Source organism: Dama dama, chromosome 5, assembly GCF_033118175.1.
Source record: "Dama dama isolate Ldn47 chromosome 5, ASM3311817v1, whole genome shotgun sequence".
Classification (NCBI taxonomy): Eukaryota; Metazoa; Chordata; class Mammalia; order Artiodactyla; family Cervidae; genus Dama; species Dama dama.
Window position 1 is genome coordinate 118,415,514 of NC_083685.1, and position 23,623 is coordinate 118,439,136.

Below are 23,623 nucleotides of genomic sequence, written 5' to 3' on the forward strand. Positions count from 1 at the left end.
TGGACATTTAAGAGTTCCTCTATTCTCATCAAGGGTGTCTATTCTTATTTTCTACCACGTTATCTGGATTTTTTCCGTCTTAACCTGTAGTAATAACTCTTCATTTCTGGAGAACAATCCTTGGCTGGCTATATGTATACCTTCCCCTCACTCTTTTCACTCTTTTACGTGTGATGGACTAAAGTTCTTACTTCTAATTTTGTTTAATTTATAAATCTTTTCCTTTGTGGTGAGTATTTTCTGTCTTTAAGAAAGCCTTTCCTACCTTCAGTACTTATCTTTCACAGTCTTATCTTTACTACAATCTTATCTTTCACAGCCAGGACTTTAATCTTCCTGGAGCTGAGCTTATGAGTTGAGGTTGTGGTTCAAGTTCATGGTTTCCCATATATATTCAATTGTGCCAGGACCCTTTATTGAAAAGTCTGTCCTTTTAATGATTCACACTGCCATCCAGGTCATATATCAAGTGTCCGCATATACATACGGGTCCTCTTTTACTGTTCTGTACCGACTGGTCTACCTATTCTTGTGTCTGAACCTTACTGTATTAATTAGTGAAGGACTATAATTTAAAGTCTTGATATCAGGTTACTGCTGCTGCTGCTAAGTCGCTTCAGTCGTGTCCGATTCTGTGTGACCCCATAGATGGCAGCCCACGAGGCTCCCCCGTCCCTGGGATTCTCCAGGCAAGAACACTGGAGTGGGTTGCCCTTTCCTTCTCCAATGCATGAAAGTGAAAAGTGAAAGTGAAGTCGCTCAGTTGTGTCTGACTCTTAGCGACCCCACAGACTGCAGCCTACCAGGCTCCTCCGTCCACAGGATTTTCCAGGCAAGAATACTGGAGTGGGGTGCCATTGCCTTCTCTGATCAGGTTACTACATAGGGCAAATCTTCCTTTTCTTCAAAAGTATTACAGTTACTCTGGATCTTTTGAACTTCCATATAAATTTTTTAAAAATCAGCTTGTCAAGCTTTAAAACATCTCTCTCAGGATTTGATGGCGACCACACTCACTCTATGGATTACTACTGAAGAACTGATAGAACTGATAGTAACACTGGGTGTTGCAGGAAACAGCCTAATGTACTCAAATTTTATTTTTCCCAAGCAAATTAGTTAACTAATAAAATACCTTGCTATTATAGCACACAATCTCAGGACTCTGGACAGTTGAGGGGTATCACATCCTGCCTTTAAAAAGTACTTTTCTAGATGGATGAAACTGGAGCCCATTATACAGAGTGAAGTAAGCCAGAAAGATAAAGACCAATACAGAATACTAACACATATATATGGAATTTAGAAAGATGGTAATGATAACCCTATACACAAAACAGAAAAAGAGACACAGATGTACAGAACAGACTTTTGGACTCTGTGGGAGAAGGTGAGGGTGGGATGTTTCGAGAGAACAGCATCGAAACATGTATATTATCTAGGGTGAAACAGATCACCAGCCCAGGTTGGATGCATGAGACAAGTGCTCGGGCCTGGTGCACTGGGAAGACCCAGAGGGAGCGGGTAGAGAGGGAGGTGGGAGGGGGGATCGGGATGGGGAATACATGTAACTCCATGGCTGATTCATGTCAATGTATGACAAAAACCACTACAATAGTGTAAAGTAATTAGCCTCCAACTAATAAAAATAAACAACAACAACAAAAAAGTACTTTTCTGGGAGGGAGGTGGGAGGGGGGTTCAGGATGGGGAACACATGTACACCCATGGCAGGTTCAAGTCTGTGTATGGCAAAACCAATACAATGTTGTAAAGTAAAATAAATAAATAAATTTTTTAAAAAAAGTACTTTTCTTTGACTCTAGGAAGTAGTCATTTCTTAAAACAAGTACATTTTTAAACCTCTGAAAATAAGCACATGTTTTAAAACTTGCAGCAGATATAAGTAAGATCACTCTAAAGTTAAAAGGGAAGTCACACTACTTACGTGGCCCTGTGTTAACTGAGTGAGCTGAGCCATGGTCAGTTTCACCTGTCCTTGCTGGGGACGAGGCGGCTGTGAGGTTGAAGGCTGCAGATTCGGGGTGGATGGTCCTGAGGTTAACCCCTTCTGTGCAGGTGTGGAGGAAACAGTACTAGGGGCAGAGATCGCAGTGGAAACAGGCTGCCCTCTGATGATCTGTGTCACCACCTGCTGAGGAGCACCTATGTAAACAGCAAAACATTAGAGTGCTTCTGTGCCCTGAGTGGTACTCTGAGTTGAGATTTATCTTTCAACACTTCGCAAGAATGTATTTTCTCAATTTTCAAAAAGACTTATGGGATGCCAACAGACAGATGCCTTTAGTCATATACCCACATCTGCAGGGCCCACCCGCTTGTCAATGGGTCTGTTTTCACTCAGCTCACTGACCACCTCTCTCCCACTCCTGCCGTCTGTAGAAGAGTTAAAAACAAACAAACAAACAATGTTCTTCCTGTGTTCTAAAGCCAAAATGGTAATACGGAAGATTGAAGAGAATATGTAAAAAATGCCATTAGGCAGTCTTTCCTTAGGAATACAAATTAAAAATAATAACACATAACTAACTAATGTAATTTTTAAACTAAACACATATAATCTGTAATATTCTGGGCCAATTATATTTATAAATGAGCTTTTCTTACAGCTATCTGCCAAACAGTTTGGGAGAACCAAGAGGGCAAGGACCCCTATATCCTCAATATTAAAGTAATGTGCTTAACTAATGCTTTCATATTTACTGTTCAATAACTTATCTATAGAATGAATGAAATCTAACTGAAATGGCTCTATCATCTTCTTTAAAAACTGTTTCTCATTTAACCTGATAAAACTGGGAAAAAAAAAATCAGATGGTAATTATTTGGTAGCTAGTTTTATACTTACAAAGTTTGAATTCATTATTCATTAGTAAATAACATCATATTTCTGAAGTTTTATGTTCACATCCTGTTTGCCCTTTTGTGTCTACATATAGATTTCTGTGTATATTTTTTAATGATTTGGTGGTTAATATTATGCATTATGTATAAAATTAAATCTAATTTGACCCTTAGAACACTTTCCCCTTTTCTTTTTTTGAATAACACCATGGTGAAATCCCTGCTTATAAATTTTTTTGTGCTTCTAATTATTTCCTTAGAATGAACTCCTCCCAAAGAGACTGTGTTCACAGTATGCACACAATACTAAATTGAATTTTAGAAAGGTTATACTCATTCATAATCCCCCCACCACTGGGTACTCATTTCATTGAACTTTTGCCAGCCCTGTCACTAAAGTAACATATTCCAGCAATCAGAAATAGTATGACAGCATCACAGTGCCTGCATTTCTTCAGTTGGGCTAGCTTCCTTTGGTAGCATGCTTCTGAATTCTGGTGGCTTGTAAAATATGCTTTAAAAACTGGCAGGATAAGTTTTCTTTCTTTTCTCTTTTTTCTAAACTTTTCCTGGTTATTGTCATCCATTGATTCATTAAAATGAATCGAAAAATAGTATAGTATATGTAGACAAGTGCCTGAATTTAAGAACTTCTGGACCCCAACACTATGTTCTTGTACTGAAGTTCCAAGAAAAGTTCATGAAAAGGTACTTCATCATCTTGTACTGATACAATGTCATCATAAACACAGATGGATAAAAGGGTTGGTACTGACTGGTTTATGATGTAATTCAGATGATCCCCCATATGTACATGTTAAATTTATTTTTAGACCATTGAAATGCAAATTCAAAAATTTTAAAACACTTTTTACTCCATCTTGGGAATGTTTGACTTTGGGAAAGGCTAACGAGTGTGGTGGTAGGAATAGGGATACGCTGACCAGCACACACTCAGTCAGACACACACACACACACACACTCAGTCAGACACACACACACACACACACACACTCAGTCAGACACACACACACACTCAGTCAGACACACACACACACACACACACACACACACACTCTCTCTCTCTCTCTCTCTCTCTCTCTCTCTCTCTCTCCCTCCATCTCCTTGACCACAGGGAAACGCTGACCTGCACATACTCACACACAAACACACACACAGCACACATCCACGCTCCCTCCATCTCTCTGACCACAGGGAAACGCTGACCTGCACATACTCACACACAAACACACACACAGCACACATCCACGCTCCCTCCATCTCTCTGACCACAGGGAAACGCTGACCTGCACATACTCACACACAAACACACACACAGCACACATCCACGCTCCCTCCATCTCTCTGACCACAGGGAAACGCTGACCTGCACATACTCACACACAAACACACACACAGCACACATCCACGCTCCCTCCATCTCTCTGACCACAACTCCAAAGAATCTTCACTGGGCACCCCCAGCCCCACGGCCACCTTGCTTTTCATACAACACACCAGACATAGTCATATATATTCACATATGCAAGCCTATTATCACTTATCATCTATTAACTTTTTTTCTTCTTTATGTGAGTTTTATCTGCTCTTTACCTTTATCTGCCTGATAGCTATTTTTAAACACAAATAGATAGTAAATTTCATCAATCGTCATTGTAGTATTAACTGAAATAATGAAGCATACTCTCTTCTCTGGGATAAATTTTGCTTAAGCCTTAGGGGACTGCTGTTTCAAAAAAATACCAAGCCATGTTTTATACTAGAATTATGCTAAATCTGTAAAATGAATGGGAAAAAAAAATCAATCCCACCCCCTGCCCTTATGCCCTGAAACTATTTCTTATAAGAAAGAAATTGTTTTCCAACCAATTCAGAGAATTTTACCAATAAACCTACGAGGTCTAGAATTCTTTTTTGTAGGTAACAGTATGGCAACTTCCCAAATCTCTTTCCTTGATATGAGTCATTAAGACTTGAAATTTAGGGGACTTCCCTGGTGGTCCGGTGGCTTCCAATGCTTCCATCGCAGGAAGGCGAGGGTTCGATCCCTGGTTAGGAGACTAAGATCCCATATACCATGTGGCATGGCCAAAACAATTTTTTAAAAAGACTAGGAATTTATAAACATAGTATATAATTATGCCTTGTTATTCAAAAAGATTTAGTTCATTCTATTTTTATGGCACTTTCTCATTCCTACTTTTAGTAAACTAGCATTTTGTTTCCTTTTGTCAAGATCAGACTTGCAAAAGAAAGAGTTTAATATTTGCCTTTTCTGCCTTATTATCATTATTACTTGTATTTATTTTACTTCCTCCTATTTTCATTAAGACTTGTTTTATATATTTTTCTAACTTCCGATTAAGATTTAATATGGGTTTTTGAGTCTGTTTTGTTCACCAACATGTTTCAATTGCCTAGAATAGGTGCTCAAATATTTGTTGAATGAATGAATTTGCCTCTCAGTTCAACTTTACAGCCTGGCTTAATTGCTATTTGATAATCTGTGATGACACATTTTCTTTAACATAAAAGTTACTTTTGAAAACATATGTTTTTAAATTCCAAGCAAATAAAAGTTATTAGTATAATACCTTAATATTAATTTCTAGATTCACTACAAAAAATGTAGCCTATACATATTCTACTTTTTGAAATTCATCAAGGTTTTACCTATGGCTCATTTTAAGACCATTTTCATAGGAACAGCTCTTAAGTATTTACAACTAATGTGTATTCCTAAAGGTACAAAATTGATACAGTCTGGTTCTGGTCTAATCCTTCCTTGATTTCATATAGTTTTTGCTTTATACACTTCAATGACATCTTATTTAAAGACACAACATTACATCTTCACTGAAATCTTTAGCTTTAAGCCAAAATAAATAAAATGACCCTTTGTGTCCTAGTTGTTTTTTTTTAAATTTTTAATTTGACTTTGTTCAGTATTAATAGGATTATTGATGTCTTCTCTCTCCCCCTTCTTTTTTTTTTCTTTTTTTTTGTCCTTTATTTCATGTATCCTTAACTGTCTTTTTTTTTTAAAAAAACCTTTTGTGGTAATCTGCTTTTAGGTACATTCTCATAAAGGTTTTTCCACTCAGTCTTTATTGGCTTCAACTTTTAATATTTGAGCTTTAACATTTACATTAAAAAGGGCAGGGATTGCCTTTGTAATTTTGTCTCATGCTTTCCATTTAAATGCTTCTTAGCCATTTCTTTGATTTTATCTGTCCTTTACCACAGACTGATTTCTTTGCTCATTCTCTTTACGCCAATGATTTCAATGTATATATCCCATTAAATAGAGGTTTTAAGAACATTTTATTTTATTTATTTTTTTTTTTAAGTCTTGGGTTTAATTGTATTCTTTTTTTTTTTTTAATTAGTTGGAGGCTAATTACTTCACAGCATTTCAGTGGGTTTTGTCATACATTGATATGAATCAGCCATAGATTTATACGTATTCCCCATCCCGATCCCCCCTCCCACCTCCCTCTCCACCCGATTCTTCTGGGTCTTCCCAGTGCACCAGGCCCGAGCACTTGTCTCATGCATCCCACCTGAGCTGGTGATCTGTTTCACCATAGATAGTATACATGCTGTTCTTTTAAAATATCCCACCCTCACATTCTCCCACAGAGTTCAAAAGTCTCTTCTGTATTTCTGTGTCTCTTTTTCTGTTTTGCATATAGGGTTATTGTTACCATCTTTCTAAATTCCATATATATGTGTTAGTATGCTGTAATGTTCTTTATCTTTCTGGCTTACTTCACTCTGTATAAGGGGCTCCAGTTTCATCCATCTCATTAGGACTGGTTCAAATGAATTCTTTTTAATGGCTGAGTAATATTCCATGGTGTATATGTACCACAGCTTCCTTATCCATTCATCTGCTGATGGGCATCTAGGTTGCTTTAAGAACATTTTAAACAAGTATACTTGAATCTGCTTTTCTCTTATTGACAATACCAGAAATGAAGTAAAATCGATTGGGACATCCCATGATATATCAGAAATTTAGTATGCTTTGAAATCTTAATTCATATTGGTATTCAGAAATATGTGGAATGCCAAATACAAAATATTATAGATTTCCTACACTGGCTGTAGATGTAAAGTGACAATGCTGGGGAGGATGAATACCTGGCTGTACCATCACAGGTGTCCGAATAATTGCCTTTCCTAGTGTTGACTGCTGGAGTGGAGCTCTAATCACCGTCATACCAGGGCGGATCTGAGGCCCTGTGATGACCTACAAATGACACAAAGGACAAGGAATTAAATGTTTTTAAAAGACTAGAGCATGATGGACTCACGAACAGAGATCTTTAAACATTCTATATTGATAAACATGTCTACAGAAATGACAGAGACTCTTGGACATTACATATTAAATTATATGAAACATCAGAATAAAGACAAAATTTTGAGGGGAGAAAATAGAATTTAAATCAGATCATACGACATTCCTCATCACTGACACCAAGAATAGCCTACAGACTAAAAGAAAAGAACAAGACCCAGGAAAGCTTGCTCTATAACCACCACAGTTGCTCATAGGAAAACGAGGAGTCCTATTTTTCCTGAGCGCCAATCCTTATCTGTAACCCAGAGAACACAGGAGCAAGATCGGAAGCCAAAAGCTCTTTCATACTTTAAAAGAAAGACTATGGAGCATATTACTTTCAGTGTTATGTTTAGAACATTCTCAAGTCTGCAAAACATTAAACCTTTTTCATAATACTAGTGTCAAAGAAATGATGTATCTAATATGCATGCGTATCAGTTGATAGCCTAGTTTCAGGGTTGTGGATAGTATTTTTCACTCTACTTCTTAGTTGTACTGAATGTTCTCCTGGGTGATCCAGTGTTCCCCACTGTTTTCAATTAAGAAACATTTTTGTAAAATCCTGGAAAAGCAATCTTTATGATTCATAAATGTGCTAATGTGCTATTAACAAAATGTTAAAAATGGACAGTTCACTAGAAATATAACTAACAGATTTTTTAAAAAATCAATACTTTGTCACAGAGAAAGTAAAGGGCAAAGAACAATTAGGAGCTGGATTAATCCCGGAGGAGGCCATTCTAAAAACTCCAACCAATGTGGTTGTTAACATCAAATAAACCTGTAAAGGACTCTTACTTGGGAAGCAGTTGTGGTTCCTCCAGAGCCTGAGGTATTGGGCCTAATGGTGACTGTTGCTGTCCTGGGCTGGAATGAAGTAAAGGTTTGCTGACTTGTACCTGTACTCGATGGAATGATACCCAGGACTTTCTGCTGTACTTGAACAACGCCTTAAAAAAAAGACGAAGAAGTCATTAATAACCGCTTCTTTAGTAACACCTCAGGTACTGCTCGGTTTCTGAGGAGAAACTAGGTGTGGCGGGGGGTTTTAGTGGGCTACATAAAATGTGAGATCCGAAGACTGAAATCAGTGAAAAGGAAATGAAAAGTAATGGCAACAGCATGATCTGGCAAATGTGAGTTGAAACTCTCCACATGTCCCTTACCTCCTTGTGTTGCCGGCACATTTACAGCGACAATCTTGCTGTTTGCAGGAAGTGGAAGTTTGGTAATTACTTTTCCTGCCATAGTGACTGGATTGCCTGTAATTTGGAACGTCTGACCTGTGCTGGCAATGGTTGTAGCAGATGTGGCAGCTGTGCTGGTGGCTAATGGGGTATAAGACATTCGATAAGCTTCAGATTTAAAATAACCAGCAACGCAGTGACTTCTAGGAAGGCACCAATGCATGAAATGTGGCTCATTTTTGTATTTTTAAGAAAAACATTCCACTCCACTCAAAGTAAGTGAACCATGTAAATGTTGAAAGTGAAATAATGTAAGAGAGGAGTTTTGCTAATGTAATATTAGGAACATTATCTGTAACAAACCTACTGTTACAGTTGGTTTGCTCAACCAGCTGCAGAAGAAAAAGAATTTTCTTAAGAAAAGTTTCATTTCAGTAGGTAAAGGACTGAAATTTCTTTTTCTTGAATGAAAGCAATCTTTTATTTAATCACAGGTGTGTACCTGAATTTGACTGGCCTTGCTTAACCCAGGTGGCAAAGGTTTGATGAAAGTTCTTGTTCTGCTGGAATGTTACTGTAGCGGGAGATCCAACTTTAGTAGTTAGTACCATTTTAGTTCCAGTTGTAACCGAGCCACTTATGGGGGCCACCATGACTTTCTGTGCTGGAGAGATGGTACTAGTTGTACTGTTTGTTGGGGAAGTAGTAGAAGCTGCAATCACTGTAGGCTTCTGCTGTTCCAATCGTTTCTAGAAAAGTCAGGGAGAGAAATCATGAACAAACATCATTTCAAATAAAAACACCATTCTGTAAGAAGTCCAGTCACAATTCCTTCTAAGAAACTGCACCGAACTTCTAAAAATACTTTACTTCTAAAAATGTGCTCATATAAACTCACACCTGAATTTAATTTCTTGAGGAAGGCAATACTTTTATGACTCTAAATCACATATACTTTATTAAAAATAGCTTTTCACAACAAAAATTTGAAATGATCATGTTTTTTCCAGTCTATGTAAAGGTCCAAGCTCTCAGACTGAAAACACAAGAGACATGGGTGATCTTACTAGACACAAGGATATTGTGCAACTCGGTGGTGGGGTTTAGAATAGACAGCAAATGATGGGCCTGTAAAAAGATTCGGTTTTATCATGATGCTCATTTATCCAATAATAGAGAATGAGTCAATATTTGGGGGGGCGGGGGAGCTTTTCCATGTGACACGCAGAATCTTAATTCCCTGACCAGGGATTGAACCCAAGTTCCTTGTAGTGAAAGAGTGGAGTTTTAAACACTGAGCCAGTAGGGAAGTCCCCAAGAACAGGTCAATGTTTAAATATCACTATTCAAGTTGGCAAACCTGCAATCAAGCAAGCTGAAAATTATAAACAATTTTTCTAGACTTATATTTTTCAGTTCAAGTATTTTTACATAAAAATCCTTAAGGCTATTTTATACAGAATGGTATAATCTGATCTTTCAGACTATAGGGTTATCAAAGACAATGCTTCTTTTCCCATAGATTGCCGCCTTTTTCTGACAGCTTACTGACATGATGGCTTACGTTTACACATGTAAAAACCACAGATGGCATTGACTACAAACCTGGTGGGAGACCTTTTACCTTCATTATCCTATTTAATGTTTGGATCTTTAAATTATGATTGAAAGATGAGGAAACTGAGACTCAGTTTGTAAAACTAGTCTAAGGTCACAAAGCTAGTACATGGTGGAGCTGAGTTGTGTACGAAGATCAAATTTCAATGCTGAAGCATTTCCTGCCTTCGAAAATGGCTCAGCAAAGACAGCACACCCAATCTTTTTACTGTTACTTTTGTACATGTCCTGTATGCCTGAAAATAAAGTGAGGTATTTTATATAAATTCTCATTTCTCAGAAGAGAAGGAGTTTAGTTTTGGATTCCTAGAAATCTCATCTGACTAATTTAAATTAGTTTTTTTTGTTTTTTTTTTTTTTAAAAAAAGGAGACCAAATACATCCCCCTAAACGCACAGCTATTTTCTGGGTCTATGCCTTTAAATATTGGAAATGTAGACTTACGGGAAATACAGCCAATATTTTGTAATAACTGTAAATGAAGTATAACCTTTAAAACTGTATAAAAAAATTACAAGGGTAAAAGAAATCATAGATTTTATATGTCCACAGAATCTGCTGGGTTTGTACACATATTCAAAATGGCAAGTCTGTCATTAAATTCTAGCTGTCATTAGTACCTAACTTCTGCATGAAAAAAAAAGTTAAGATCATCTTCACTGCTAAACTGGAAAAGTGTATTAAAATGAAGACTGACCTGGTTTCAAGAAAGATTATGAATAAAGATTCTGAAGTAATGTATAAATTAACTATATCCTGCTTTGTTCAATTAAGCTACATCCAGGATGTATGTCCAACACCTCAGAAACTGACACACATGGGAAAAACAGAGAAAACAATGTTCCTGGGGGACTGAAATGGGTAATAAATCAAGTTCAGGTTCTGACTTTCAACTGCCAGAGAAAAGTTCATTATCAAATTACAGAAATTGACTCCCTGCCCACCCCCCACTCCCACAACCAAAGCAAAACCTTAGGTTGCATCATAGAGATGATAAAACACATCCATAAAATGAAAAACAAAACAACCAGTCAGTCTTTCCATAAGTGGACAGACAGACACAACAAAATTGAAGTGTTATCTCAAACTTTGATCTAAGTAAAGATGACCTATAGTAAACCACTGTAAAAGATATATAAGAACCTGAAAAATGTTTTATAAAATATGAGGGACAAGGTAAAATGTGAGGAAATGAAGAATCTGATTTAATATTTAATTTTTAATTTAGTTTTGTATCACCAAGCTAATGGTATCTATTTTATCTATATCCTGAAAATTCATATATTCAAGTTTGGCTAAAAGCTTTTAATAGTATCTTCTTAACAATATGAAGCAGTAGCTATCTTTTATGCAGGTCCCTAAGTTATCAGGCACAATTTGCTTTTTCATAGGCTACAGAGATTTTATAGCTCAAAATTTTGCAGGAAAAAATTATCCTTAGAAGCTACTCCTCAGGACTTTCCTAATGGTCCAGTGGTTAAGGCCCTGTGCTTCCACATGGAACGCTGCTCCATGTTATGTGGCAGCCTGGATGGGAGAGGGATTTGGGGGAGAAAGGATACATGTCTATGTACAGCTGAGTCCCTTCGCTGTTCACCTGAAACTATGACAAAAGTGTCAATTGGGCATACCCCAGTGCAAAATAAAAAGTTAAAAAAAAAGACTCTGCTTCCACTGAAAGAGGTGAGGGTTCAACCCCTGGCCGGAAAACTAAGATTCTACCTGTCACACGACATGACACAGCCAGAAAAAAAAAAAAGAACCTACTCATTGAAATATAACAAAGAAGAGCTTAGACTTCAAACAGTGTTCTTCAAATATGTATACTTTTTGCAAAACCACAGCTTGGTATATCCACAGAATTACTTTCAAGTACTGAAATTAAGATACATGTGTGAGATACATGTGTGAGATACACGTAAAAACAAAACCACATAAACATATAATTACTGTGCTTTTAGCGTGCATGAATTTGGCTAAAAATGTCAATTCGTTGCCAGGTGGGACAGTACCAACTCCCCCACCTGCTGGGCAGCCAATCGCTGCTGTTTGAGGTGAGCCTCCATTTGGGCCTTGAAGTCCTCTGCCTTCTTCTGTTCACTAACCTTAGCCTGTTGCTCAACTGCTTGTGCCTTTTCTTTCTCCACTCTGCAGGGAAAGAAAGGAGGAATTTGTCAGAAACTACAGGCATACCTCAGAGACATTGTGGGTTTGGTTCCAGACCATCGCAATAAAGCAAATATAGCAGTAAAGTGAGTCACATGAGTTTTTTTGATTTCCCAGTGCATATAAGTGATATTTACACTATTACTGTAGCCTATTAAGTGTGCAAAAGCATTATGTCTGAAAAAAATGTACATACCCTAATTTAAAAAATACTTTGTTGTTAAAAAATGCTAATAATCACCTGAGCCTTCGGTGAGTACAGTGGTAACATCCAAGATCACTGATGGGGAGTGGGGATAGGGGTCGGAGTGAGGTTCAGGAAATGGGGGATGGATATATGTATACTTATGGCTGATTCGTGCTGTGGTAGGCAGAAACCAACACAACGTTGTAAAGCAATTATCCTTCAATTAAAAAAAAAGATCACCGATCACAATTATAAGAAATATGATAATAAAAAATTTTGAAATATTCTAAGAATTACCAAAATGTGACACTGAGACACAGAGTAACCAAATGGTGTTGGGGAGATGGTGCCAACAGACTTGCTCAAGGTAGGGGGGCCACAAACCTTCAGTATGTAAAAACAAAAAACAAAAAAAAAGCAGTCATCTGCAAAGTGCAAGAAAATGAGTAAGCCTGTATCCTCTCAGACATCTGGAATCTAGTACTAAGTGAAATCTGGCTAAATGTCATAAAAGTATAAAATTATTTCAATTTAAAAGTAAAACAATAAATCAAGGTAATTCACAACTGACAAGTGGGTGATAGCTCATAAAAATCAGGAAGAGGCCCTTAATAAACAACACACAGCTAGAGAATCAAAATGTGGATCAAAATTAGGACATACTGAATAAACTATTCAAGAAGTAATTCTTGAATTCTGAAGTGACAGAAATCTTTAATATCTGATCACATGTAAGCTATTTCCTTACCTTTCAGCAAATGCCCTGATCTCCCATAATTCCAGCTCTTCCTCTGCCACCCAGGTTTCGATAATAACAGGGCCAGTTTGCTTGGGCGTTTCTGGTCTCTTCGGCCGCAACGCACTTGATCGAAGGCCTTTCCTCTGAGGTGTAGGTGTTTCTTTGGAAAAGAAACCAGAGTATTCTAAGCAATATAGCTTCTAAAATTATAGTACTTCTGGCAACTTCTCTTATATCATGAAAAGCGGGGATTGGCAAAGTTTTCTTAAAGGGCCAGATGGTAAATACTTTAGACTATGCAGGCCAGATGGTCTCTGTTACAACTTCTCAACACTGCCTTTGTATCATAAAAAGAGCCAAAAACAACATACATGTAAGTGAGTAAGTGCGGCTGTGTTCCAATCAAACTTTACTAACAAAAGCAGATGGTGGGTCAAAGTTTATGGGCTGTCGTTTGCTGGCCCCTGATATAAAAGTCCTATGAGCCTTTACCCAGCCTGTTCCCTCTGCCTGGACACTATTCCTAGCTCCCTTCATCCTCATTTGACTGCTGCTTAACCATCCTTCAGACCACAACATGGACACCAACTTCCTTCAAGAAGCACGGCATTGTCCTCCCAGGCGGGCTGGGGGGGGGGGGGGGTCTCTGACATGTGCAGCCCTGGCAATCTGTATTTCCCGATCATGGCACCGAGAAGAGGGACTAGAGAATTACTAATGGAGAGAAGGGATTGGAAACTATTAAGAAAAGATATAATTTCCAATGATAAGATTTTAAAAATAAAAAGTAAGGACAGACAAGCATTGAACGGTCCCATATGTTCAGGAAAAAGAGAAGCAGCAGAATCACAGGCAAGCAACAGAAGGAAACGGAAACAGCAGCAGGAGCTGGGTTGTACGCAGTGATATAAGAAGAGTGATTTCAGAAGGCTGGCAGTGGTTTGCATGGATGGCTGAGGTTGAGACTGGTCAGGAACACATTTTTCCATCTGTGTGCCTCTGCCTATCAGTGTTCCAGGACGCCCTTGCTTTAATTCTACTAGTATTTCATCATCTTTTAGGGCAGGCACCCTCCTCGTTGGTACTCTTTTCAAAAAAGTCATTCCTATTTATTCCCCAAGATGAGCTTTTGAGTTAATTTAATCAAGATTCAAAAAATTAAATTTATACATTTGGGGACAATTAACTTCTATAAAATAGTAAGCTTCTATCTATAAGCAGCGTTTCCTTTTTACACATTTCTTAAGAGATTTTTCCTTAAGCACTTTTACTACACATATAAAATAAAATTATTGACTTTTGTCTAATTATAGATCTTGAATCTGGACACCTTACTGCACCCTTTTTAGTATTAATAGTTTTGATTTTCAATATAGTACTATCATACCTTTTGCTTCCTTGAGAATAGGGCTGGATCCCACTCTTCTATATATTTGCCACCTAGAACCTATCACATAGCTGTCCGTGTTTCCTGAGTAACTCTTTACACCTGTTAGGTTATTTCTACACTGAGCATTTACATGTGACACAAGAGCTTGAACCCTTGAGTCAACACATCTTCACTGATCACTTATGTGTCAGATTCTGCAGCAGGCTCCAGGACTACAACCAGACACACTCGAAGGCTTGAGTCTTGGAGCTGATGGTCTGGGGTCAACCACTCCCCCACATCTTAATTATAAGAGGTATTTGTACCCTTCCTCTGCTGGGCACTGTGGATTGTGGGCATCACAGTGCCCAGGGGAATCTTGCTATGTTTATTACTTAAGTATCCTTTTAAAGATGAAACTGTCTGTGATGAAAAAGTATTGCTTTCAAAAGTTGAATGACGAGTTAAAGCAACGCTGCAGGGCAGAAACAGAGACTCTGACGTAGAGAACAGAATTATGGACACAGTTGGGGGAGAGGGTGGGATGAATTGAGAGAGTTGCACTGAAATATTTACACTATCATGTGTAAAACAGGCAGCTAATGGCAAGCTGCTGTGTAGCACAGGGAGCTCAGCCTGATGCTCTGTGACAGCCTAGAGGGGCGGGATGGAGTGGGAGGGAGGGTCCAGAGGGAGGGGATGCGTGTCCACCTATGTGTGATTCATGCTGACATACGGCAGAAACCAACGCAACACTGTAAAGCAATCATCCTCCAACTGACAACACGTTTTTGTTAAAAAGGCATTTTAAGGTGCCTCCCACAAGAACCTATGGACAATGAACTATTAAAAAGTCAAAGAAATAATTATAACCAAATTTCAATTCATAAAAGATACGGCTAACAGGTGAATAACAACAGAATTCTTTCTACTCCTTACCTTTTGGTGCTTCTGGAACGCCAATGGGGCAAATGATTTTCCTGATACAATATTCAGATCGAATGCCATAAGGACCAACATCTCGCCTCTTAATTATTTCTGTCGTTGTGATTTCAGTTTCTGATGTTTCTATGGAAATTTGATTCACACAGTTATTAATAACCACCCAAAATATTCAAAGAATAAAAAAGTACATCTGGTGCTTTAAAAAAGACACACATGGACTGAACCTCTGGAAACATTTGCTTAATGAAGAGCTGCAGCACCATCACCAGACTGCAACAATATTGAGTGTCCTCCTCACTGAAAATTTCTAAACTGAGCAAAATGCTGTTTGGGGACAGCTTAGATCCTGGTGGTAAAATTCAGTCAAAATAATAAAAACCCTAGGAAAGCAGCAGCAAGCACAGAGATCCAGGTGTCCCAGTGTATGGTAAGAAATAACTTCTAAAACTTCGCAGTGGTTCACACTTTAGTGATTCATCTTATAATTCAAACCCCTCCCCTAACCCCAAGATTTTATAGCATATGCCGCCAAACTTTACCAAAGCTGTGTTTTTAAAATGGGCTTCCCAGGTGGCTCAGTGCTAAAGAATCTGCTGGCCAATGCAGGAGATGCAGGTCTGATCCCTGGGTTGGGAATATACCCTGGAGAAGGAAATGGCAACCCACTCCAGTATTCTTGCCTGGGAAATCCCAAGGAGAGGGGAGCTTTGTGGGCTACCATCCATGAGGTCGCAAAGAGTTGGACATGACTGAGCAACTGAGCACATTTTAAAAATACTAGCACTATCTTTTAATAAATAACGGATACGCTTACAGTGAACTATCAAGAGATTTTCTCTTTTAAACTTAAACTAGAAAATAAAAAAAAAACCCTTACCTGTTCGTGTGGTCCCTCCTCCCGGAGGAGCCTTAGCTGCCATGTCATCCCATCTCAGACTTGCCCACAGTAACCGCAACATGAGACTCACTCCAGCTAAGGACTTCACAGTCTGAAGCCTATACCTGAAACAAAAACCCAGAAAAACCATGTATGTATATAAACACACATACACACACTGTGTTAAACTGAAGGACTGCTTTTTGTCCTCATTGTGACTTCAATATTTATAATATGGCTTTGTAAGCGCTTGGTTATTATGTGTCCCTTAAGAAAAGAACTTTTTTATTCCCAGGCATAACATGCATCTAACAATTTAAAAGGGGGTTGCAGTCACCCCAAATGCCGTATAAATTTGTAAAACAAGAACATTTCATTGTAAGATTGATATGGCAATAATTTATACAGATTTTATAAATTTAGCCTAATTCTAAAATATGTGTTAGAAAAATTATGAGAGAAAATAAACATGAAGAAATAATGTCACAGTGTGATAAGTGATCTGAAGGATAAAATCTTGACTGATTTTTGCTGAAACAAATCTGAAAATGTTTAATTTTCTCAAAAAACAAAACAAACAAAAAGACCTCATAAATCCAACAAGAGCTTTCCAGATGGACCGAAATTCTGTATTCAAATGGTGGTTCTGCAAAACATGGAACTACTGAATGGTAAATACTGCTAAAACTAATTTCACTCTAGCAACATTAGTATAGTTTTGGAATTCTTTGATACAATGAATAACTTAAAAAAAGGACGTTACTGTATTGATTACTAGTCAGGAGACAAAGGAATCTCTGTGTTCAGGTTTCTCCTAAGCACAACATACAACGTTATTGAACATATTAGATATTATTTTAAAGATAGTATTAAAAATGCATTCCAGAATGAATTTACAACTGCAATGAGTATCATGTCTTAAAGATAGAATATTTTAAAGCAGCTCTAGGCTGTCAATTCTCTATTAGCGGTTTTGTATAATTAAGTATTTAACTGACATTTCCGCATACCGAAATGAATACACTGATTGTACTGTAGAGAAGAACTATGGAATGAAATTAATTTCCTCCTCTAATGGAGGTACAGGTAAATCTTAAACAATTTGTATTTGAAAAGCAGTGCTTTCCATTCTTAACGTTAAGTCAGAAAAATGAACAACGTGAGAAAGAAAAGGCTCTAGCCAAAAAGTTGCTGCCACTTCTTAACTTGCTCTCTCCACCTATAACCCTCTTCCCTGTACTATCAGCGTGTGAGCCCTCTGGCTGTACAGACAGTTCTTAAATTAGAGGGCAAATGTTAAGTAGCGCAGGGCAGGCAAGGGGGCGTGTGTCGCTTTCAGACCACACCCCCTACAGAGATGCCTAGGGAACCTTGGACTCATGGGAGCAATCAAATATTTATTTGGAGGTTTTTCTCCTTCTCTCTCTTCTTCCTCTGCTCACTCTCAGCAAACAACTTGAAAGTATCTCTGGTTTTACAATGGAAACACTACCAGGTGGGGAACACATCCATGCATTAGAGCCTGTTCATTCATTTATACACCCAAAAAACACTTGAGTGTCATCTATGTGTTCAACTAAGTGAAAGGAGCTGGGGACACATGAATTTTAATCTCTTCCTACATCCTCAGGAGCTGTTAACAGAGGAAAGCACAAGGAAGCGGTTATCGGATTTGGCTCAGGGATGGGGATGAGAGCTTTGCTGGACTCTCAAAGACAAGGGTGTGGGGGCAGCTGACCAAAGGCAAGGGGGCACACACATGCTTAGGAGGAAGGTGTATGAGGGCTCCCACTTCTTCCTAGAAACCACATCTGGTATGCTAGGACTGGAGGGAAGGGGTGTGGAGGTGTACCAAGAGATGGAGCTAGCCTCAGAGAAGAAGGCAGAAGCTAGAATGTGCTACACCAAACAGAAGAATTAAAGGACATCAGAGACCATCTGTAAGGAGACCTCTAAAATGTACATAGTTCTGCACAGGTTGTAAAGGGGAGTACAGGTGACAAACACTCTCCCCCTCCCAGCCCTGCGGTAGTTAACATGTCCTCTTAATTTTTTTTTTTTTTAAGTTTTTTGGCCGCACTGTGCAGCATGTGGGATCTTAGATCCCTGACCAGGTATGGAACCCATGTCCCCTGCAGTGCAAATGGGGAGTCTTAACCACTGAACCACCAGGAAGTCCCAACACACCTGCCTGCTCAGCTTAGAATAATCACAGGATAGATTTGTGTTTTAGAAGGATCCTTCTAATAGCACTATGGGTTCAAAGTGATCATGATACACAGAATCAGGGCCTAGGGAAAAGAGTGTACGGGAATGGACAGTGTACAGGGAAAAAAAAGGCCCTAATGAGTCAATGAGACAAGCTTCACTTTTTCAATATTGCTCAGCCTTAACGTTAAATTTAATAAAGACCAAACATGTGTGCGTTTGGCATTCTTAGCTCCTACTCTAAGCATCAGACATATTTTTATTCAAGTGTGAGTAGAAAAATGCATTTCACATGCATGGTTTTTATAGCAATATATATTTTTTAAAAAAGCATTCTGAAGTCAAAAATAATTACATTTTTACCCATGCCTCTGTTAGGTAGAAGGGATTATGGTTCTCTCAACCTCAGCAAATTAAGACATTAGCATATATCTGAAGGCAATACCTGTTTCAAATGTACAGGAAGGTATTTCCGTTCATTGAAAAATGAGAAATGAACTAAACAGATACAAACTGTGCCCCCAGTGCATATTAAAACATAACAGTACAAGGCTTCTGACACCCAGCTGTGCAGAGGGGCCTTGGGCAACATGGGAACAGCACCGGTTCAGAGAACAGTGCTTCCCAGTCAGGCCTACCTTCCATTTCAGAATAGAAAAGAGCAGAAAGGTCGGCCTCCACAAGTGCCAGGCCACTTTAATTAAAGTATTTGTACACAGTAACTTTTCCAGTGGGAAAGAAGTTACCTGCAGGACAGTCAAGGATACATTTGGGGACCGCTCTCAATGAAGAAAGCAGAAAAGTGCAGAGTAATCCTACAAATCCATGAACTGTAATGAAGAGTTCCTTGATTCCCTGCAGGATTCTGCAAATCCTTCATTGCAGGCCCTGCAGAGAAATTGTACTTTTCAGCTGTCTCTATTGAATGTGTAACGGAGTGATGATATGTAATTTAAATCAAAAGATGAGTTATTAAAAAACTTGGTCAAACCAACTATGACTGGTCATATTAATTCCTTCATAGAGAGTACTCATTACAGTCTTTTTTTTTTTTTTATGCTAACTGTAATATAAAGAAAACCGAAAAAGTATGATTTCAACTTAAGAAACCACATTAAAGACACAAAGACATGAAGCCTAAAGTGAAATGGAGTCTGCTCAGGAACTTGCTGACGTCATGAACTTCGGGATCTTAGGCGAAAACTAACTGCAAATAAGACCGTTTCTGGTTTCTGAGCCTATCCCATAGAACTCCCTGTTTTTGATGTTCATGTTCCATCCTTTTCAGATGTAAAGATGAAGAGATAAAAAGACAAGGCCATGGAAAAGGACAAAGCAAGGGGCAGATATGTGAAACTGGCACAGCAGATAAAGGACTGGACTGAGATTCAGGAAAACTAGGCACTGTGCCTAACTCCCTCTGTGGCGAGAGGCAAGTTAGTTACTACGCGTCAAAAAAAAGATCCGAATTTCTAAGATCCTTCCCCAATTTAAAACTACATGATTTTACAATTGCCAACTCTATGTACTTATGACTCATCCCCAAAGCTTAATGCCCAGAAAATTTTAAATTAAGACTATTTCTGGGTTTAAAGAAACTCTTTAAGGAATCTCAGATTACCTTTCCTCACAAAAATAACACACAACTCCAAAACAAATGTTTACATTACAAATAAGTTACATTCAGGAAGATTTATACATTATGATGAACCTGTGTGAGTCATAGGCATGTCTCCTATGTCTTCTGTTTTTATGAATTATCTAATAAAAATATTTAATAAAATACAAACATCCCAGAAAGTTGATGAGTATCTAATTCTGTGATTATTTCATTCCCAAAGCAAACACATGGCAAAACCTGGAAGGTTAGACCACAAAAACAACTATGTTTGACACATTTCTTGTGTCTGATGAAAAGTGAAGCTGAGTTTCATTCTAAAAGATTCCCTTACATTTGCGGTCTTTAAACATTTTTTTCCCTAAGCAAGCTTTAGTACCTACCAGCTGGCCGAGTTAAAAACTCTGCATCTTATTTCCATTACTAACATGCCCATTAAATATATATTTCCCTGTCTTGTTTCTATTATCTCATAAATGACATATTCTTATTAGACAGTTTTTCAGAAACTTTCTCCCTCCCCCAAATGCATTTGAAAGTACATACCTCCAAGTGATACCAAAGGTTGGTCTAGGAGAAGGATATGGCCATATATCCAAGGCAGGTTTTGCATTGTAATTAAAATAAGGGACTTCTCGGATTCCTCCTTTTCTGGCCAATTTTTTTAGGTCATCATTGGGCAAAACAAATATGCTCTTCTTGCTGCTCTTGGTGATAAACTTTCTGTATGATGGCAGAGCTGTACCTGAACGAGTCTTCTTGGGTCTTGAAAACTTCATGAGTTTCACTTTGTCTCTGGTGGAATATTCTTTGCTCACGGTCATAGACGTTACCAGAGTGCCTCCTGCAGTGGTCAGTGAGTCGGTCACTGTCGTGGTGACCACAGTCCTGCTCTGCTCCTTCACAGAGATGATGTCCACGTCACTGCCTGCAGAGGGTGTGGAGAGCTTGGTCACGGTTGTCGTGGTGGTGGTGACGGTCGACTTGGCGCAGTTTTCCGTGGAAGAGACCACGGTCTGCTTATCACCCTTTGCTACCTTAATCACGGTTTTTGATTCTGTGGCCACTGTGGATGTCATGGTGGTGACTTCTGTGATGACTGTTTTTCTTTTAGGTTCTCCATTGACATTTTCATCTTTGTTGGTGGACAGGCCATTTTCATCAATAAAATCATTACTGAGGTTAGATTCCTCTCCAGAAGTAATAGGGGACGAAGTAACTTTCTTAACTTTGGAGGTGTCAATTTCCATATCTTCTACCTGATTGGATGAACTGCCTTCTGGACAAGACGGCAGAGGCATGGTGGCCTGGGCACTCTCAGACTCTTTGGTTGATGGCAGTGTCTCCAGGCTATCATGGTAGTCACCTTCAGCACCCGAAGACCTCAGTAGACGTGATTTTGTTTCCAAGTTGTTTTTTTCATTAAAATCTTCCATGATGACATCACCATTCATGAACGGTTTTACAGCAGATTCTTTAACAGTCAAAGGCTTGATATCGTTTTCAGGAATAATTTTATTTATATTATTAACCTTTGGTTCAACGTCACCACTTCCTATTTTACTCTCGGAGATGTCTCTCAAGCATTCACCTTTCAAATATACTTTAGGTTTATTATCTTTTCCATTTATTTGAAAGGTACTTGCTTTCTGTCCTTTCTTTTCAGACTCTCGGTTTTCATTATTCTTTTTATCAGTGACACTTTTCAGACTGTTTTGATCAATACATTTATTAAGTGGTCTCTCCTCTAATTTCTGATCTTGACTTGGCTTTCTACCATTTGCATCATTTACCTTACCCTGCAGCCTGTCATCACAGCTTCCAGTAGTCTTATCTGAAACAAATTCACGTTTCAGTGGTTCAAAGCCTTCACTACCTTGTTCTTGAGTTATTAACTGTTCAGAAATACTTTCATTGCTATTTTGAACAATCATATCTTCTTCACTGCTGTCCTGAACAGACATAGTATCAGAACTATTTTCCAAAGTGCTATTATATTCAGAGTCACATCCCAGTTTTCCTTCAAAGTCTATTGCTTTTGACAGAGATGGGATATCTCTATCATCAGTACTTTTAGGTACTGATGGAAGCAAAGGGCTCTGGGAGGGACACACAGTGGTGTCATTATCTTCCTGTATGAATGGTTTTCTGTTCTTATAGATCAAAGTGCCAATTTCATCTGTGCTGGCTAATTTAGAGTCATCAATGAGAAAATCAGTTCCTTTTGTTTTAATCTTACTGGGCTCCTGGCCTTCACTGGCAGGGTCAGAGAGACCCTCATCCATGTCATTTTGAAGAGAATTTTGTTTTTGACAGTGTGTCTCTGTGCTCTGAATGGAGACATCCTCTAACATTTGATCTTTTGAATAAAGTTTGTTTGCTGTATGATCAGGGTCACTGATTCCAAGAATTGAGGAATCACTCTGTGAATATCCCCGAATTGAGTCTTCGGATTTATCGTTACTTGTGTTAGAGCTCTGTTCTTGTGTAAGCAAGTCACTCTGACATCCTTCTTTTACTTTCGTTATGACTGATGACTCAGACAGACTTTTCACAGAACTTGTAGGGGTCTTTCCTGAACCTTTAATACCACCCTCCAACTTCATTTTTTCGTGGCGTTGTTTTTCTTCCAGTGTAAACTGTTTAATTCTCCTTTCCAGAAGTCCATCTAGTTTGGATGATTTGATTTTCTTTTTATAACTAGTCCTTAGATGAAAACCCTCACTGACATTGACCACATCTACTTGAGAGCTTTCCTGACAATTTACATGGGACTCTGTTTTCACATCATCATCTATTTCCATCGGTTCTTCTTTAAAGGATTTATCATTGTCAGAATCTAAAACTTCTTTTACATCTGTGAAACAAAGACATTGATATAAATGTAGTTTTCAGTCTGAAATGTGAAATTCATGATAATATTTTTATTTAAAAAAAATACCAGTTTTTCTTACTTTTATTCAAAATCTTATATAAATAGCTATATATTTAAAAGTTCCTGATATGATTAAAATAGGTCAATGGACAGGGCTAAACTTTATAAAAGGTTAAAAACCACATACATACCAAATACTTAAATATTCTGATTCTCAGTATCTAAAAATGATGGAATGTCACAATGAAAAATTAGTACGTGATATCTATTGCATATACTAGTACCTTCACGTAAGATTTCATTTATTTTAGGCTTATAAAACATCTTAAGGCTTATGCATTATCTAACTCATCTAGTTTTTAAAAACAACTGTTCACAAAAGACAAGGTAAGTTCCTCAAAAGGCTGAACACAGAGTTATCTTTGATTCAGCAATTCCACCCCTACATATTTACCCAAGAGAAATGAAAACATATGTTCACAAAAGAACTTGCATACAAATGTTCTTATTACCATTATTCTTAACAGCCAAAAAAAAAAAAAACAACCCAGAAATTCATCAACTGATGAATGGATAAACAAAACATGACATATTCATA

General features: G+C 38.1%; 1 protein-coding gene across 8 annotated transcripts in view; it reads right to left on the bottom strand.

Moving 5' to 3' along the window:
- BPTF (bromodomain PHD finger transcription factor) overlaps positions 1-23,623 on the bottom strand; it is a 133,482-nt gene that overhangs the window by 23,850 nt on the left and 86,009 nt on the right. For 6 of the 8 annotated variants that reach the window (XM_061144415.1, XM_061144411.1, XM_061144412.1 and 3 more), the window contains 9 exons: positions 20,697-23,007; positions 16,325-16,449; positions 15,442-15,570; positions 13,143-13,293; positions 12,147-12,189; positions 8,927-9,173; positions 8,036-8,187; positions 7,033-7,141; positions 1,949-2,166 (listed from right to left, as the gene is read on the bottom strand). In XM_061144415.1, coding sequence (XP_061000398.1) covers positions 1,949-2,166; positions 7,033-7,141; positions 8,036-8,187; positions 8,927-9,173; positions 12,147-12,189; positions 13,143-13,293; positions 15,442-15,570; positions 16,325-16,449; positions 20,697-23,007 — 3,485 coding nt within the window. Of the gene's footprint in view, positions 1-1,948; positions 2,167-7,032; positions 7,142-8,035; positions 8,188-8,926; positions 9,174-12,065; positions 12,190-13,142; positions 13,294-15,441; positions 15,571-16,324; positions 16,450-20,696; positions 23,008-23,623 lie in introns of all 8 variants that reach the window. The other 2 variants (XM_061144410.1, XM_061144413.1) reach the window with 1 other exon arrangement.